We start from the raw sequence: 18,848 nt of genomic DNA on the forward strand, positions 1-18,848 counted from the left end.
CTGTTGTGGGGGATTCCCACTCTTAAAGAGACAGCAAAAGTAGCCTGCTTTTGTTTCTGGACTTTTAGCAGGGGACGAGGGCTGGTGGATCTAGATCTAGAACTGCTTTTGCCATCTTGTGATCAGAAAAAGAATTAGCCAGAGGAAAAGGGGAACATATAGAGGAGGACAGAGTCAGAAGAAGAGCCAGACACCCTGATCATGCTGTGCCTGGAGCTGGTCCATCTTAAGAATTTCCATGTGAAGTAGTAAATTTTCTTATTGTTGGAGCCACCCCAGTCAGGGTTTCTTGCATTGGAAAACATCCTAGCTAATACTTCTTTCATTCATTTGGCAAATCACCTCTGTACACAACCTTCTATTCTTCTGCCTCCCTACAACACAAAAAGCCTATTTAAAACCAGTATGTACTGTTTTATCAATTGAAGGAAATAAAGGAAGAGGGAACTTTTAAAAGACCATTTCCTAAATAATTTTGTAATGCCAACAGGGTAGTAAATAAATATTAGGACCCTCAAAATGACTTAAGGTTGACACGTCATCAATACATGAGAAAATTTATTGAGTACCTGCTACAAATTTAAAACAGTGCTGGAAGTTTTATGTATATATCATATTTAATCCTCATGACAACCCTGTATTAGATAGTATAAATAAGAAAAGTGAAACTATGAACAACTTTCCAAAAGTCATATATTATATAATTGATAGGTGGAGAAGGTAGACTTGGCAACTAGGCAGGCTGGCTCTAAAGCCCAATACTTCTCCCTACTTTGGATTTTTAAACTATCTGGAAAACAGAGACACATGCAATGAGGCTGCATTAATTTTGAGTGCTCCAAACATACAGTCAAACAAAAAATACTTGTGAATAAACTGAGATAAAATTTTCTTTGAAGAAGTAAGTAAATTTGAATTTAAATTTCTGACTTTGCTTTATGTGAACTTAACAGAAAATCAGCCAACAGAAGACATGAAGAGGTCAATCAGGGATACTAAATAGTTAATAAGAAAAAGGGTTAGAAATGTGGTTATTAAGATAACTACTTAATAAAACCAATATCGTTCATAATGTATATTTTCAAAAGAAGTAAATACACAGAGACGTAATTTCAGTAACAGTGTTACTAGATTTTTGAAGTTGCTTTACACGACTTCAATATCTACACAAAGGAATTTTTAGTACAGTTAAATAAATTTAATACATTTGCCCTTACCTGTTTGTGATGAGCCGAGAATTAACGTATCTATACTCTCCTTCAAGTTTTTGCTCAGTTATTGTCATCTTACCAATGGGTCTTCTAATTCGAGTTAGGAATAGCCCAGAAACAAGCAAGTAGGCCATCATGCTTGCTGGGCCCTGATATTATTAGAAGAGAAAGATATACAAAGATTGAGGATACAATAAATTCACTGAATGCAACATGCCCAATATATAATAAACTCCAGTTACTTTCAAAGAAATCACTCCTTTGACTTTTTCCCTTGTTTCTTTTCTAAGAAGATACCCACTGGGCCTCTTTGTTTTTACTACTCATTTACTTCTCCTCCCACCATGCGTCTCTCCCCCAGCTCTCCCAAATTTGCTCATTTAAAAACTTCTAATTGCAGTCCTTACTCTTTCTACAGCATCTAAAAACTCTTCTGACGGAACTCTTCTTGATATTCTCGATTCCACAATAACTTGCAGAACTCTTTTTCACCTTCTCACTGACCGTTAGTATTGCCTGAGGTTTCCTTTTCTTGCTCTCTTTGCCTCCCAAATTTATATCTCAAATCCCATCACTCCTAAGCACCCAAGATACTGTTTCCAAATATTTACTGTACATCTTCTCTGTAGAACCTCAAGCTCAATTCCCTCAAATGAGCTCAATTTGTCTTTCCCTCCTCCGGCGTCTTGCTTCTAGCTGCCATACTTCCTAATGTGGTAAAGAACCTCCATACGCATCGACTCTTCCAGGAGAGAAGCTTCAAGCTTGCCTTTTCAAACTCTTCATTCCCATACATATCCTTATGTTCTGCCATAATGAAAAAATTGCTTCCTGAACACGCTACTCAATGAAGTTGTTCTTCTGTCTAGCAAGCCTGACATATCTAGAAAAGGCTGACTCATCCTCAAAGCAGCACCAATATCACCTCCAATTCTTCTGGACACTAAAGACATTATTCACACTTCCACTACTGGGCTTATCACTCTCCATTACAACTGTTTGACTATCTATCCTTTCACCAGATTATAACTCCACTTCAGTAGGAACTGGGTCTTACTCATCTTTTTATTCAGACAGTGTATATGGAATATAGTGTGTATTATAATGGAATATGGTGTGTATTATTTTTAAACTCAATGTGACTGATTCAATGTATTTCAATAATTACTAGAAGTACAGACAAAAGAAATAACTAAAGCATAGTTTCTACCTCTAAGAAACACAAAATCAGAAAATAAGAATATATGGAGACATTTTTAAATACAATACTTAAGTGTTACAAACATGTAATAAGTACCATAAAAAATTATACCAATAAGAGGCATTAAGACTATTTACTTATTTATAGTAAAAACAAGTTATAAAAATGATTTAACCCAGCTTATGAGGTATCAAAAGGTTAAGAAGATAGACAAGAAAATTAAAATAAAAAACTACTTTCTCCAATGTTTTGAAATGGAACAAAAATCACTATATAAATTATTTATTAATAACCACAAAATATATAAAAATATATACATACATATGTATACATAAAACAACCACATTATTATATGATTGTGTTATAAATATATAACAATAATCTTACATATTAAATGACTAAAGTTAGACTTCAGTAAGAATACTCAGAACATTTAAAGGTCTTACCAACACATATGTCAGAGAGACCTAATAAGATGACCTCATGGGACAGTCAACAATTTATATTATTATAAAATCTTACTGAAACTGTTCTAGTCATTCTAAATGTAATTAAACATTCATATTTCATATTAAAATAGCTGTCTCCAAATCTCTTTTTCAGCACTGAAATAAAAAAGAAAGTGAAAGTCGCTCAGTTGTCTGACTCTTTGCGACCCCAATGACTATACAAAATTCTCCAGGCCAGAATATTGGAGTGGGTAGCCTTTCCCTTCTCCAGGGGATCTTCCCAACCCAGCAGTCAAACGCAGGTATCCCACATTTCAGGCAGATTCTTTACCAGCTGAGCTACCAAGTAAGCCCAGGAATACTGGAGTGGGTAGCCTATCCCTTCTCCAGGAGATCTTCCCGACCCAGGAATCAAACCGGGGTCTACTAAATTACAGGTGGATTCTTTACCAGCTGAGCTACCAGTGAAGCCCCTTTTAGACATTACCTTGCAACAATAAATACAGGTGTGTTCAATGTTTAAGCATTTCTGGTTATTAAAACCACAAAAATTTTCCAAGTGTCTGGCTTAAGAAAAACTGAAAAGCTGAATCAGAAAACTTTAAAAATCTCTAGTAGAGTATTATTTTATAACCAGACTTTATTAGCTAAACTTGTAAAATTATACTCTTTGAGATACATAAAAATTCCAACAAACCATCCAGCTATTCAGAGCACAGTATTATAGCAATTTAAAAGACAGAAAATGTAAACTCACCTGAGCTCCTATTGCACTGGTTAACCTGAAGATATACAAAACTATGTCTAAAAATGGCTGTAAAATAAACATCAGAAAGCACAAAATTAAAAAGAACAAAACCGCCTACACTGAGAGCTAATAAACATGTTAAATACAAAACGCTAGTCAACATTTAACACATAATTGTCAACATGTAGAGTTCTCACTATGTATAAGGTACTGTACAGTACGTAGCTTGATGAATATATAAAAGACACAGTTCTTATTGTCAAGAAGCTCAAAATGGAGACAGCCTGATCAATGTCTACTGACTATCAATTAGGGAAAATATTTACCACTTTCCATCAACTAAGATAGCTCTACTGTGACAACTAACCATTACTTACTTAGCAATTTCTCAATGTATAAAGATGCAAGAAAATGATCTGAATTATAACCCCAAATCTACTACCCTTTTTCTGGTTTCTATATATCTTCATCTGAAAAATGAGAGACTCTTTCTGCTCTTCATGTTGGACTTTATCACAACATCTGTATGTTAAATATGTTGAGTAAGCTTATAAATCTAATTTTATGATCTAAAACTCAAGCTCCTAAAACTAAAATATCATTAATTTACTGCTCTTCACATAGAGACAATTCAATTGACATACCAAAAGTTGTACATATTTTGAAGTGTTTTTCAAGAAACCCAAAATCAGGTTCATTTAAGTCCATAGCCACCTTTTCCAATATCTACATCATTACTAGGATAGGTGGGTTGGTTCATAACTGGCCTGTACTAAGATGAACCTTTTCTTTCCTATCTTATGAACTATCAAGAAGTTAGGCGTACTTACCTATACATGTAAAGTTCAAGTGTACTTAAATTACTGACAAAAATAATGATTCAATTTAAGTCAGAGTTCAAACAATTACATATCTTATAAAGTAAATATACTGTAGTATATAACACCACTACAATTAGTTAATTTGCTAACATTTTTCTTTATTGCAGATGTGTCCTGAGCTATGGACTAACTCAAGTGCCAAGACATAATAAAGAATACACAACAAGGTCTACAGAATTACAAGAATAATGTACACAGCACCTCTCCTTCCCAACCCCAACCACCACACACACAAGGAGAGCAAACTTTAAAATGTCGTAATGGGAAGAGGAAAAAGGCAGCTGGATTACTGAGCAATTTGTTGCTACCTCAGTTTCTAGACTTTGGATCAGTAAAGACTTAAAGAGAGCTAAATAAAGGACAAAGTTTGGCATGAAGTGAAAAGGTATCTTAGTAGGCCTGTCAAGAGGGGTAAAGTTCTTGTGAATACACATTATTTTTCTAAGACCTGCCTATCCTACCATTCACATGGTTGAAGAAGAAGCATTCCTAGTCTTCCATTGTGACCCAGCCCCTTGTATACAGTCTTCTGTCTCAAAACTGGATACTTGGACCAACTGTGGCCCAAAGCAAGATTCACTAAAAGTGGTCCACTTTGAGACAAGCTCCGACCACAGACCAAGAGCAGTCGTGGATCAGATGAGAAATGCGGCATCTGAGAGGAAGAGGGGAGGGAATGCTAGGCAGACAATCTTCTAGACGCCCACTGCATCTCCCAGCTAATGCAGGAAGTAAAGGCAGACAAAATGGCTTAATGAGAAAATCATAGCAAAAACTGTAAGGCTGGTGAGACAAGAAGAGTAAGAGCTGATATAACCAGCATGAAAAAAACTGGCTAAGGTCAGAGTCAAAGCTCTGGCAATATTCTGGAAAGGGGGAAAAACAGTAATTAGAAAAACTGAAATATACTAATATCTTGTGAAAATTGTTTTACTTAAATGAGCTATTAGAATTAGAACTACTGAAGCAGAGAAATGGGTAGGAAGACGTCTACGCCCAGGGTTATGGTTGTCCATTAAAAATAAATTGACCATTAAACTTGAACAACTGCCAGAAGTACACAGGTCAAAAGATAAAAAATCCAAGTTTCTGCTATTTTACTGAAATCAGCATGCAAAATTCTCATAAAATCTTTACGAGACACTAGATCCTCAGTTCTTGGCCATGGCACCTCACAACAATAACTTAAAAAATTAAGCAGTTGTAGTTAAGACCATTATAAGAACTTTATAATTTTTTTTTATAAAAGCATTAAAAACTTTTAAAAGTATTTAAATAGGCTGCTGTCATGTTCATCATATACATTTGCTTAGAGTCAAAATTTAGCAAATTAACAACAAAAACAGACAAACTTACCTTACTAAGATTGGAATACAGATCAACTACACTGTTACAAAACTTTTCTACGTCTTGTGTAAGTAGCTGGTCTGGATTGGCTATTCTGTTGTCCAGATTTCCCATTTTATAATATGTGAAAGCTCTAAAACAACAAGAAGAAGATGACTAAAACAAATGATTCTAAAAAACAACAAAAATCACATTATATTATGTAGTGCAAATCTGTAGGAACAGAAAAATTTGGAGCTAGAAGAGGACCTAAAGATTGTCCTAACTTATTTTAGAGATGAAGATGCCAGTCTAGAGAAGGATGATTTGCCAGTTAAGGGAACAGTCAGGATTAGATTCCAAATAGTTGAGATCTTTCCCTATATGCTTCTGGTTCAAGAGCAATTCACTTGAAAAACATATCTAATAAAAAAGAAACACTTCTATATCTCATTATCATAAGTATTATTTTTTAAGTATTTTTAATATAAAATTAGGTTATCACTTACTGGAGATACTCCTCATAGAGGTACTTGGTTAATCTTACTCGGAAGCACAGTTTGAGCTCATTTAACCCAAACTTCAAGAAGTTATTAACCAGAGAAATCTAAAACAAACAAACACACATTATTAGTTTTGCTTCATTTCTACTTATGAAATCATAATTTATTTCCCTATCATTGGCTTTGTCCCAAATCCTATAATTTTTTAATAACTGATAGTTTGAATTGATATAATTCAGTTCTGCTTTACTTAACATTCCCAAACACACAGAGAATATGCTACATCAAATGCAATCAGCTATTACCCTTTACTTGAAAATTAATTTTAAAATATATTAGTATTAATTATGAAAAGAATCTTGCAACTTTTTGCAGTGGGGAAGGTGTGTATAAACAAACAAAAGGCCAAATTTGTCACCTTTTTATTTGATGTAAAGAACTCGCTTCAGGAGTACTGACATACATGCTTAATATATCTTTTCCTTGCTACTACCAGCACTACAATCCTAGCTAATGGAATTCTATACACACTGCATTTGCATCTGTTAAAAAAAATACTGCAAGTTTTACACCAATTAATGTCATTTTCTAGATTATTTCTGGAGTCACCTTTACTCTTCCACCACTGTATTAAAATTAATTCTTCCACAGTTCTAAAGTCACATTTACATAAAAATTTTGTCAAGAAAACACTGGTCTGCTGAATCTCAGTCTTTGATTGATACCAACTCTGCTTAATTTTCTCTTTTAGAAGGTTTTCCATGTATGACTATCCTCAAGCTTTATTAAATCCGGCATATTTTCTAATAATTAGATTTTACAATCAAGTAAATTTTACAATCAAGCTCCTCCCTATTACTCTTACACAAACAATACTAAAATTCTTATTGTGCCAATAAAATAAACACTCAAGCTAAGAAAATTATTTATGATTTGGACCACTTATCTTTATTTTTAGTAAATCCAGGCAATAAATTTCAATTCAACTTAAATCACGTTAGTGGTTCAAGTAAGAGTTTATAGCCTACATCAATGACTCTCAACCAGGATTTCTGCCCTCAGCTCACTGCCTCCACAACTTCACCTTAGCCCTCACAGGAAATCTGGCAATGTTTGGAGACACTGAAGACATTTTTTGTTGTCACAGCTTCAGGAGGGATACTACTTCCATCTAGTGAGATGTTAGTATGAGAAACCCTGGCCTAATTGTCAAAAAACATCATCTCCAGTTGTACATACCTACATATGATGCAAAGAAACTGATCCAAGCATAATTCCTTTAAGTTTTCCATCTAGTATAAAGGTTTGCATTGATACATTTCCTATAAGTTACAAAACTAAACTTGAAAAAATTTAGCATATAAATCTTTAAAGAACTTAACAAGTAAAAATTCTTAAAAGATTTTAGTAAGATGCAATTTTTTTCTATGTAAAAATTTTTAAAGAAATAACACTTACGAGAGGCATAGCAGCGATGAAGTTGAATAAGTATTTCTTGAAATCTTTTCTGCTACGACCAATGATACCACTGCAAACCACCACATGCAATGCATTAGTTGCAAAAGAAGCAATATTTGTCACAAAAAACCCCTCTGTAAATCTCTAGAATTATTTTCAGAAAATTTTATTGAATCGAATGAATCAATAAAAAAGATGCCAAAATCATTTTCTAACAAAAGCATGAACTTTTGAAATTTTATCATTTTAAACAGCTTGCCTGGAAATCACTCTATAAATGGCAAAATTAGATAAGAATAATAGCTAGTTCTTTCCTTCATAAAAATGATAATTAAACAGCAGGCTTAATTAAGCAGTCACAAAAGGGGTTTTATATGGTGAAACAATTAACTTTACAGACCCAGGAGTGGATTACTGTGGATAAAACAAACTAGTATTTGTTTGTTTTAAATATTTTAACATCCTGATTGTCATTTGTATGAACTAATGGCAGGGAGACAGACTAATGAGAAATCAGCAAACCCTTCTTATTATAAAGGTCGAGAGCAACCGTCTTAAGCTTTGCAGGCCATAAGGTCTCTGCTGCAACTACTCAATTCTGCTATTGGAGAGCAAAAGCAACTAAGAAAGCAATTAACTGTGGTCCTAAGAAAATTTTATCAAAACAGATGGTAGTGGGATTTCAATGAAACAAGATCTTTTATTCTTTTTTAATCTATTTTAAATATTTACTGTTTTTAAAATATCCACTAAGAATTTAAGGATTCCACTACTTTTAACCTAGAAAGCCACGATATCATTATAAGTAAAGGATCTTTGACTACCAAATGCGCTAGTGAAAAAAATATAATTTATTTGATCATGTACTCTTTTTCCAAATAATACTAATATTCCCAAAAGCAAATTAAATGTATTTTGAAAAACAATTGTGCTAAATGATTCAAACCTAGCTCCACACACACACACACAAATGACTGGGATACACACTGACAGAGAAATATTTTGCTTTTTATGAGGGAGTAGGTGAATAATGCCAAGTAACATGAACTGATCTTTTAGGGCAAAAAAGTTCCACGGTCAAAGAAATTTGGGAAAACCTGAGTTAAAGCTAACAAATTTCTTCACCAAAGAGCCTCTCAAAGCTCTCAAGTATATTATACATTGTAAAACTCTCTGAGACAGTTTTGTAGCACTGTAGCATTTCCTTCACCATAGCTAAGATTCCAAAGAACATATTTTGGGAAATGTTACTCTAGACTGATAGAAAAATTAATAATCTAATCTTGACATAGCTGCTGAAAATTTAAACAGAAAAAAAATTTAAGCTGAACTAGAAAAAAGTTAAAATAGAACCACACAAAAATGTTGTCTACAGCAGTAAGAATATTAGAGATGAGAAGCAATTAAGACAGCACAAAAGTTTAGAGGTATAAATTAAAACTGAACCAAACTTCACATAAAATCAAAGTGCTTTAGCGCTGCCCAAGCTGTGAAACACACAAGATTATCAAACACTGGTAAAGCACATGCCATCATTCAGCAATGGTTTACCATTGGAGTAGCAGCTATAAATTTAAAAAATGGTTTCTTGAATAAAGCTTTATTTCTGCTTATTATTCCGCTGCAAAAGAAAAATAATAATCAATAAAGAGTAATTTTACAGTAGTCCCAATCATAATTACTTCTAAAACATATAGGAATTAAGATAGTTTTGTAATTTTAAAATGTTACTTACAGCCAAGTGGGTGAAAATAAAATATACATTTATGATAACATATGGCAGTATAGGGGAACAAAATTTGCCAAAATGCGTCTCTTTGGCCTCAGGCTAGTTTTAGTCTGATTATTTTAAAGAAACAGAAGTGTTAGGAAGCCTTTCTTTTTTGCCTTCCCCTTAGCTGCCTAAAGAATTTAGAAAAATAGGCCTTGCTCCCAGGACAGAGCTATGACCATATTTATCTGCAAAGCACATGGGCCAAATGTGCTGAAGGAATCAGATATCAGTCTACTCTGAGTCCACTCTAAGTCTGGGCCACAAGGCCCAGCAAACATTTGTTTACCAAGCATTTACTTTTCCATCTTCATGTAAATTGTCTGTCTACCCTATAAAGTCCCAAACCACTGCCCCTAACACCCTCTTCTGTTTTTAGCTGAAGATGGTCTTTAAGATGAGGGCTTTGGCCATTTTGGAGAGTTACTAAGTTCTCCAGGGTCTCTCCCATGTATATATGTTATTAAAATTTTGTTTCATTTTCTCCTGTTAATCTGTCTCATGTCAATTTAATTCTTAGATCAGCCAGAAGAACCCAGGAGAGTAGAGGAAAATTTCTTCCTCTCTAGCAACAGCAACAAGATATGAAGGATTACCTTCCATATCATAGAAATGTCAACCTCTACCTTAAAGAAGGGTATGCTATTAAAATTTGCCCCATTCCAAAGACATTAGTCACTGCTAACAGGTAAGCCTAAAAGATGTAAAGGATACTAAAATTAAGCACATCAAGGATCTTAACAAGTCTCTTTGAGACTCTATTTTAGCAGAAGTGTATATGAATCTAAACACACCTTGGAAGAGTCAAAACAGAAAAGACAAGTTTACAATGTGGCTTTAGCAGCAGGTTAAAGAAATGTGTTAATTTTTCAAATCAAACTGTTTTATATTACGAATTCACAGGATCTTAGAACTTTACGTTTGACCAAATATCAAATATATCATGCACAGCAGAAGCTCAAAAACATTCAGGAGAAAGTTAACAATTAACTTTTTTAATTTTTAGAGCAGAGAAAGGCTTATCGCACGGTCAAGCAAGGAGAATGGATGGCTCGTGCTCAAAACCTCCTGACCTCAACAATTAACTTTAAAACAGCTGCTTTAGAATCCATGAGTGTATGTTAAGAATATAATGAGAAATGCAATATTTCCTGTCATATCAGTAAATAAAGGATGTCACAGTCATCAGCAACTGAAGCCACCACAGCTGGTTAAGCTGTGAGCCCTGAGGGTACTCAGGAAGGAAGGAATACGTGCCACCTAGCAGCCATCAGACTGCGGCTGCTCCTTACAATGAGCTCTGAGGAAAAGAGGCTCAGGACTGAAAATATAGGACACTGGCCCCGGATAGGTGAGGTGCATATTAAAGGAATGAATTTCTGTGAGCCCAGACTCTTGCATTTCCCCATACATAGAAAAGCGCTAAATTCCTTAACTTGGGATAGTTGGTTTTCTTTAAGTAACAATAACCTCTTGATGTTCAGACTACCTGCCCTTCGTTGCAAAACTTCTATATAACCTGGCTCCTCCCCTCGCCTCCTTGGAGCAGTTCTCTCAGGGTCACTGGCGATGCTGTCTCCTGGGCTTGAAGTCCTAAAAATTCCCACAGACTAAAACACAGACTAAAATTCCCACTAAAATTCCCTAAAATTTTAAAATTAATTCAAAAATTTAAAATCCCACTAAAATTCCCTAAAATTCCCCTAAAAATTCCCACAGACTAAAACACAGACTAAAAATTCCCACAGACTAAAAACTAAAACTCTTAACTTTTAGGTTGTGAGTAATTTTTTAAGTCCACAATAAGAAGATCCTTGTATTATTCTTGCAACATCTCTGCAAGTTTAAATTGCAGCAAAATAATATGCTTTTTAAAACTCTTAAAATTTTTTGTTTTCTTACTTTTTCTACATCTCATAACTAAATTTTAAAACTGAGTATCCAACAAGTTGATTACTCTGGCAGAATTATAAGCTGGCTCATGCTACACAATAATTTCTTCTTATCCACCATCACCAATTAATGCACCACCTACTCTTAGTCTAGTCAAGCTATGGTTTTTCCAGTGGTCATGTATGGATGTGAGAGTTGGACTATAAAGAAAGCTGAGCACCAAAGAATTGATGCTTCTGAACTGTGGTGTTGGAGAAGACTCTTGAGAGTCCCTTGGACTGCAAGGAGATCCAACCAGTCCATCCTAAAGGAGATCAGTCCTGGGTGTTCATTGGAAGGACTGATATTGAAGCTGAAACTCCAATACTTTGGCCACCTGATGTGAAGAGCTGACTCATTTGAAAAGACCCTGATGCTAGGAAAGATTGAGGGCAGGAGGAGAAGGGGACAACAGAGGATAAGATGGTTGGATGGCATCACTGATTCAATGGACATGAGTCTGAGTAAACTCCGGGAGTCGGTGATGGACAGGGAGGTCTGGTGTGCTGCAGTCCATGGGGTTGCAAAGAGTCAGACACGACTGAGTGACTGAACTGAACTACTCTTAGTAATGCATTTTTCTCCAGAGCATTCAATCTTTGAGAAAATTAAAATAAGCATCTATTTAATTAAAGTTGGGAATCCCTAGATAAAAATTATTCTTTTAGGTTACAGAAACATGAAATCACAAAATCTGAATAAAAGGGAAAAAACTTTTAAAAATAATCTTCTATACTATACCATGATTGTGCAGGGTTCTTTATACGTATTATGTGACATATTTATCACGTGTCATGTGATACATTTATATGTATCATGTGACATACATATATATCTAATATAATGTTCATAGTGGATGTAACCTGTTATTTTTGCCACAGGTAATTAATAACGCTATAGTTAGGAAGACTATTTTTATTAACAGACATGGCAGTCAAATAATAAGTAAAGCCAGAGGAAAAATAAATAAAATTCTATAGTTTGTAAAAGGACATAAAAGTCTTCTCTATATTAATTATACAAAGGACTCAAATTACTTGTGCACAAAGCTCACAGAAAGATAACTTAGCAATGAAACTGATCCTGCTAAAGCCGATGTGCTAGCAGCAACAAACAAATAAATACTTCTTAGGATTCTTTAGAAGATTTCTCACTGGGACACGTGCACGCACACACACACACAACTGACTAGACTCTCCCTACAAATCCCCTTCAGGGAAACCAGACAATCAACAATCCGACAACTTGGCTTCTAACAAGTTAAATATGAATACACAGCCAAGAGTAAGGGCTTGAGGAAAGCCCTAACATGAATGACAAAGATCAGAATAACAAAGGACAGTGAAAGTTAAAGACTTGAAAGAATGACTACTACCAAAAATGAACATTCATACAAAAAGATAGTACTTGGAAATAAATTAAAACAAAAATTCACTGGATGATAAAAGAAATCTCCTAGAATATACAATAAAATGTCAGAGATGTAAACAGAAGAGAAATTACAGTCAGATGACCAGTCCAGGAAGTCCAACACTCAGCTAGTAAGAATTTCAGAAAAAAGTAAAGAAAAAAAATGGAGAGGAAGAACTTTTTTAAAAACACAAGAAATTACTTTGGAATGAAGAATGAGACTAAAAAAGCCTAGCACAATGACAAGGAATGCAAAAAGAAATTCACCCTAACATTCACTGAAATGCCTAAACACTAGCAATACAGAATCAATAATAAAGAAATAATAAAGCTACCAAAGTGGGTCAAAGCAGATCTGCTACTAAGGGTGGGCAACCAGCATAGGATTGGGCCTAACACCCAATGTGGAAACTGGATCAGTAGTTTCTAACCTTGGCTACACAGTAGGATGACCTGGGATGCTTCAAAAAGGGAATAACTAATTGAATCAGAATCCCAAGGGGTAGGCCCAGGCATTAGTAGTTCTCAAAATTCCCCAGATGAGTTTAATTATTCCGCAGCCAGGGTTGAGAACCACAGAACACTATAGAAGACAACAGGGTGATGCTTTCTGCATGACAAAAAGTGACTTCCAATTTAGAATGCATAAATAAAGCTAAATTATCAATCAAGTGTGAGAACAGAAGACTTTATCAGACCTAGAAGGTCTCAAAATTTTACTTCCCTTGTAACCTTTTCTCAGAAAAAGACTGTATCTGCCAAAAAGACAAAGTAAACTGAGGAAGAGGAAAACCAAAGATCCAGAAGACAGGAGTTATTTAATGCAGGAGAGGAAGATGAAAAAAATTCCTAAGATCATGATAAAAGTAAATTCAAACATGACTGCTATTTAGTGGCGCTAAAGCACAATCAATCCTGATGAGAGCAGGAAGACAAAAAACTAAAAGAGGTATGGGGAGGGATGGTAATAGAAGTAAAAATCAATAAGTTATCTGGTGTGTTTGACATATTACAAAATTGAGATTTTAAAGTGTTGAAATAAGCTTGAGTTGAATTAGTAAGTAGGTAAAAAATTAATGTACACAAAAACCTGCAGTTTATAAATGCCAGGAAAAACAAAAAGTTGTATGTAAAAGAAACTACCAAAGAGCATGTGGCTCAGCTGTAAATAATAATCAAAATTATGTAAACAATACATTCTGGTTTAACAAAAAACTGTGACACAACATTGCAAGAAGAAGCAGGGACGCAGTGTGGGAGTGTAAAAGAGCTACTCTCATCTTCTGAGAGAGAAACAAATATACATAGTGCCTAAAACTAAAAAATCTAGAGACAGTAACACAAGCATGTTACAATGAAGTGGAGAGACGAAGAAAGAGGTGAAACAGCAAGAACAGAAAGTTGGCTCCAGGAATCACAGAGGACTGACGGTTTTGTGATTAAGTTCTGTAAGGTTATTTGATATTAAACTATATTCATGTTTTACTTCTTAAGCTATCCATACATTACCTTGATTAAAATAAAAAGGCATGGGGCTAACCAAAGGATTCAGGGAGTCCTGAGTTGAATATCAGCATCTATACCCCACTGATAGCCTGCCAGGCTCCGCTGTTCATGGAATTCTCCAGGCAAAAACACTGGAGTGGGTAACCCATTCCCTTTTCCAGGAGATCCTCCCAACCCAGGGATTGAACCCAAGTCTCCTTCACTGCAGGTGGATTCTTTACCATCTGAGCCACCAGGAAAGCCCCAGGACACCCATACACATATTCTAAGGCATGTGGAATTTACATATTCAGAGATCTGTGGTTGGGGCTTTACTCCCATGCAGACAACCTTCTTCGTTTTTCTAGATACAGGAGTCAGAAAACATCTGCATAAAACATTCTTCCTCTCCTACAAATCCTCTCAAGTCATGAATCAAGGATGTCAAAGAAAAAAAATACTTTCAAAATTTGGGAGCATTTAAAAATTTTAAGTACTGTCATTTAAAAAGTTATCTTAAATGTTTTAAGAAATTTTCTGATAAAATACTACATACCAAGAAACAAAATATCAAGAAAAATTTTTTTACTGACATTCAAATTGGTATTATCACAAGGAATAAATCCTTTATTTACAGATAAAAGTTAATATCATAACTGTTATTTTTGTTTTCAAATTCAAAGTAATCTATTACAGTGATTAATAATATGTACAAAGACTGTAAAAAAAAATACACAAAGCACTAACTTCAGAAATTGAAGGAAATGCCTTATAATTTTTGTTTAATAAACATTCTCAACATGATTCCCTGAAATGCTTTGATATTTTCCTCAAATTATCTCATTAATATCAGACATCCAATTTGGCAACTTAAGTTCCCACTACAGAATTTAATATACAGCACATTCCTTTTTTTTTTTTCTTTTTGGCCATGTCACACAGCACGGAGGATCTTAGTTCCCAACGACTCAGATCAGTGGCCCTGCAGTGGAAGCACAGACTCTTAACCACTGGACCACCAGGGTGTCCCACAATTTTCTGTGTACTTGTCTCTGACCCCTCTATACACTGCCAGCTCTGCTAGGGTCTCTCCTGTTCACTAACAGGTACATCCTTATCTCTGCCTATGGCACAAGGGAGACAGTCAATCAGTATCTACTAAATAAATGAACAAAGACATAATTTGACTTAATTATTTATACCTAATTAGAATCTATTTCTTGCTTAAGATAATGCTTAAATATGACACAAGTTAGTATTTCATACAAAAAGGGAGGAAGATGAAAAGTACCTTTCAATGAGTGTCCCATTTTGGATCATCCAAACATCACAGTATGTTCGAGACACCAGCATAACAGCAATAAGTATCAAGTAACCTGTCTAAAATAAACCAGGTATAGTAAATTAATTAAATGCATTTTAGAAAGTTAAAAGAAGCATTACTTTGGTAAAGATTTTTGGTTTCTAAATTCAAAGCTTTACTCTAGCTTTACTGTAGTTGGCTGACATTTTACTGATAGGTAATTTTAAAATATAATTTTGAAAGAAGTTTAAGTATATATTATATACTTAATGGCTTTGTAGATCAGTTAATCTAACTTTTTCATCCAGAATTAAAAAGTGCTTCCAGCTCAAGATGGTGGAGTAGAAAGACGTGCCCTCATCTCCTCCTGCAAGAGCACCAAAGTCACAAGTAGCTGTTGAACAACCATTGACAGGAGGATGCTGAAAACTACCAAAAAGAGATACTCCACATCCAAAGACAGGGAAGGAACTGTAGCAAGATGGTACCAGGGGCACCGCAATCATGATGAAATCAAAGCCCGTACCGGCCAGGTGGGTGACCCATAAACTGGAGAAAGTGAAAGTGAAGTCGCTCAGTCATGTCCGACTCTTTGTGACCCCATGGATTGTAGCCCACAGGGCTACTCCATCCATGGAATTTTCTAGGCAAGAGTACTGGAGTGGATTGCCATTTCCTTCTCCAGGGGATCTTCCCAACCCGGGGATTGAACCCAGGTCTCCCACATCGAGAGCAGATACTTTACCATCTGAGCCACCAGGGAAAATAATACCAAAAGAAGTTCTCCCACTGTTGTGAAGGTTCTGAACCCCACGTCAGGCTTCCCAGCCTGGAGATCTGATAAAGGGACTGGGAATCCCCAGGGTATCAGACTTTGAAGGCCAGTGGGATTTGATTACAAGACTTCCACAGGACTGGGGGAAACAGAGATTCCAGTCTTGGGAGGGCACAAACAAAACTTTGCATGTACCAGGACTTATATGCTGAGCACATCATGAGAAACACTGGGCTGGATGAAGCACAAGCTGGAATCAAGATTGCCCGGAGAAATATCAATAACCTCAGATATGCAGATGACACCACCCTTATGGCTGAAAGCAAAGAAGAACTAAAGAGCCTCTTGATGAAAGTGAAAGAGGAGAGTGGAAAAAACTGGCTTAAAGCTCAACATTCAGAAAACTAAGATCACGGCATCCGGTCCCATCATTTCATGGCAAATAGATGGGCAAACAGTAGAAGACTTTATTTTCTTGGGCTCCAAAATCACTGCGGATGGTGACTGCAGTCATGAAATTAAAAGACGCTTACTCCTTGAAAGAAAAGTTATGACCAACCTAGACAGCATATTAAAAAGCAGAGACATTACTTTGTCAACAAAGGTCCGCCTAGTCAAGGCTATGGTTCTTCCTGTGGTCATGTATGGATGTGAGAGTTGGACTGTGAAGAAAGCTGAGCGCCAAAGAATTGATGCTTTTGAACTGTGGTGTTGGAGAAGACTCTTTAGAGTCCCTTGGACTGCAAGGAGATCCAATCAGTCCATCCTAGAGGAAATCAGTCCTGAATATTCACTGGAAGGACTGATGCTGAAGCTGAAACTCCAATACTTTGGCCACCTGATGTGAAGAACTGATTCATCTGAAAAGACCCTGATGCTGAGACAGATTGAGGGCAGGAGGAGACGGGGACGACAGAGGATGAGATGGTTGGATGGCATCATTGACTTGATGGACATGAGTCTGAGTAAACTCTGGGAGTTGGTGATGGACAGGGAGGCCTGGTGTGCTGCAGTCCATGGGGTCACAAAGAGTTGGACACGACTGAGTGACTGAACTGAACTGAACTGAAGACTCAGAGGAAAGGAGCAGCAATCCCACAGGAGACTGAAACAAAACTACCTGTTAGTGTTGGGAGGGTCTCCTGTGGAGGCATGGGTCAGAGGGGTGACCACAGGGATGGGGGCACTAGGATGGGAAGGTCCCCTTTGGTGTAAACCCTCTTGGAGATCACCATTAACCAGAATTTAATTAAAAAGTGAATCCTAGGCAGGTCAATGATTTGCCTTCACATAATTAGTCAGTGACAGAAACCAGCAGTATAACTTAAGGCTACCTAAATTACAATGTATTGTGATTGTCTTATATTTTTAATATACAACTCTAATGAAAAATGACAACTACCAATATACAATTATCAACAAATACTGAAGCCTAAATTTTGCTTAAGTAGAATAAATTTGGTTCAATTTGTTAGAAAAATCTTTAATAGGCAGTGCCCCTGCTCTAGCAGGGCTTTCAATTTAGTTATTAACGCAAGATTTACACATAACAAGTAAGAAAACAGACCAATGTAAGTAAGTATATTTGCATCACATCATGCAATAAGTGGCAAACTGGAAGGTGTGAAGTAATAAAAGAGGGTTATGACATTAGAAATACATCAAATAAACCAAGTAAACCAAAAAGAGAATGAGGATTTTGAGTTTAAAAAAAAAGATTTAATGGAAAATAAAAAATAGATTAAAACCACATGAATTATCATATCCAGCAGAGCTTAAAAAACTACTGCAAGCTTTCAGGTAGAACAAAATATTAAAAACTCTTGTTTAAAGAACATTACTTAAGCAATGCTGGGAGAGATGAGAGGCTGAGTCACTGATGAGGAGTCACCTGTCTTGGGTGTGGGACCAGAATCTACACTCCAGCCTCCAACTCCCACACACAGCCACTCAAAACTGACCTTAATCTTTCTAAATTGGAAGAATATATACAGCAACACAGAAGCTAACATCAGAGAGGAGGGGTATGGCAGGGGAAATGTTTGCTGGATAAAGTGTTTGATTTTGAATTTACAGAATTGAGGGGCAAATGCATCTACAACTTCTGCAATTTTTGCAAACAAATCTTGTTTTCAGAAAAGGTGAAGGTACTAAAAATGTGAAAGACAAGACAGGGAGTCAAAAACAGAAGTAATAAATGAATCCATAAGAAAGAAAACAACGTCAAAAAAGAGTCTATGGGACTGAGTTGTGACAGCTGCTCCCCCAATGTTTCCCAGAGTTGGCTGGCAAGAAGGGTTCCATCTTCCTACCTTGTCCCACCATCTCAAAGTTAGGTATTAAACTGACAACAGAAGAACCCACTGATTTTTAATAAATGGTCTCTGCAGATGAC

General features: G+C 35.8%; 1 protein-coding gene across 2 annotated transcripts in view; it reads right to left on the reverse strand.

The window, feature by feature from the left end:
* ABCD3 (ATP binding cassette subfamily D member 3) overlaps positions 1-18,848 on the reverse strand; it is a 76,306-nt gene that overhangs the window by 23,409 nt on the left and 34,049 nt on the right. The window contains exons 4-9 of one of the 2 annotated variants that reach the window (XM_043876770.1): positions 15,667-15,755; positions 9,329-9,398; positions 6,326-6,423; positions 5,847-5,970; positions 3,619-3,675; positions 1,218-1,360 (exon numbers count right to left, since the gene is read on the reverse strand). In XM_043876770.1, coding sequence (XP_043732705.1) covers positions 1,218-1,360; positions 3,619-3,675; positions 5,847-5,970; positions 6,326-6,423; positions 9,329-9,398; positions 15,667-15,755 — 581 coding nt within the window. Of the gene's footprint in view, positions 1-1,217; positions 1,361-3,618; positions 3,676-5,846; positions 5,971-6,325; positions 6,424-7,777; positions 7,848-9,328; positions 9,399-15,666; positions 15,756-18,848 lie in introns of both variants that reach the window. The other variant, XM_043876769.1, reaches the window with a different exon arrangement.

The sequence above is a fragment of the Cervus elaphus genome, chromosome 20 (genome assembly GCF_910594005.1).
Source record: "Cervus elaphus chromosome 20, mCerEla1.1, whole genome shotgun sequence".
In the NCBI taxonomy this organism is placed as follows: Eukaryota; Metazoa; Chordata; class Mammalia; order Artiodactyla; family Cervidae; genus Cervus; species Cervus elaphus.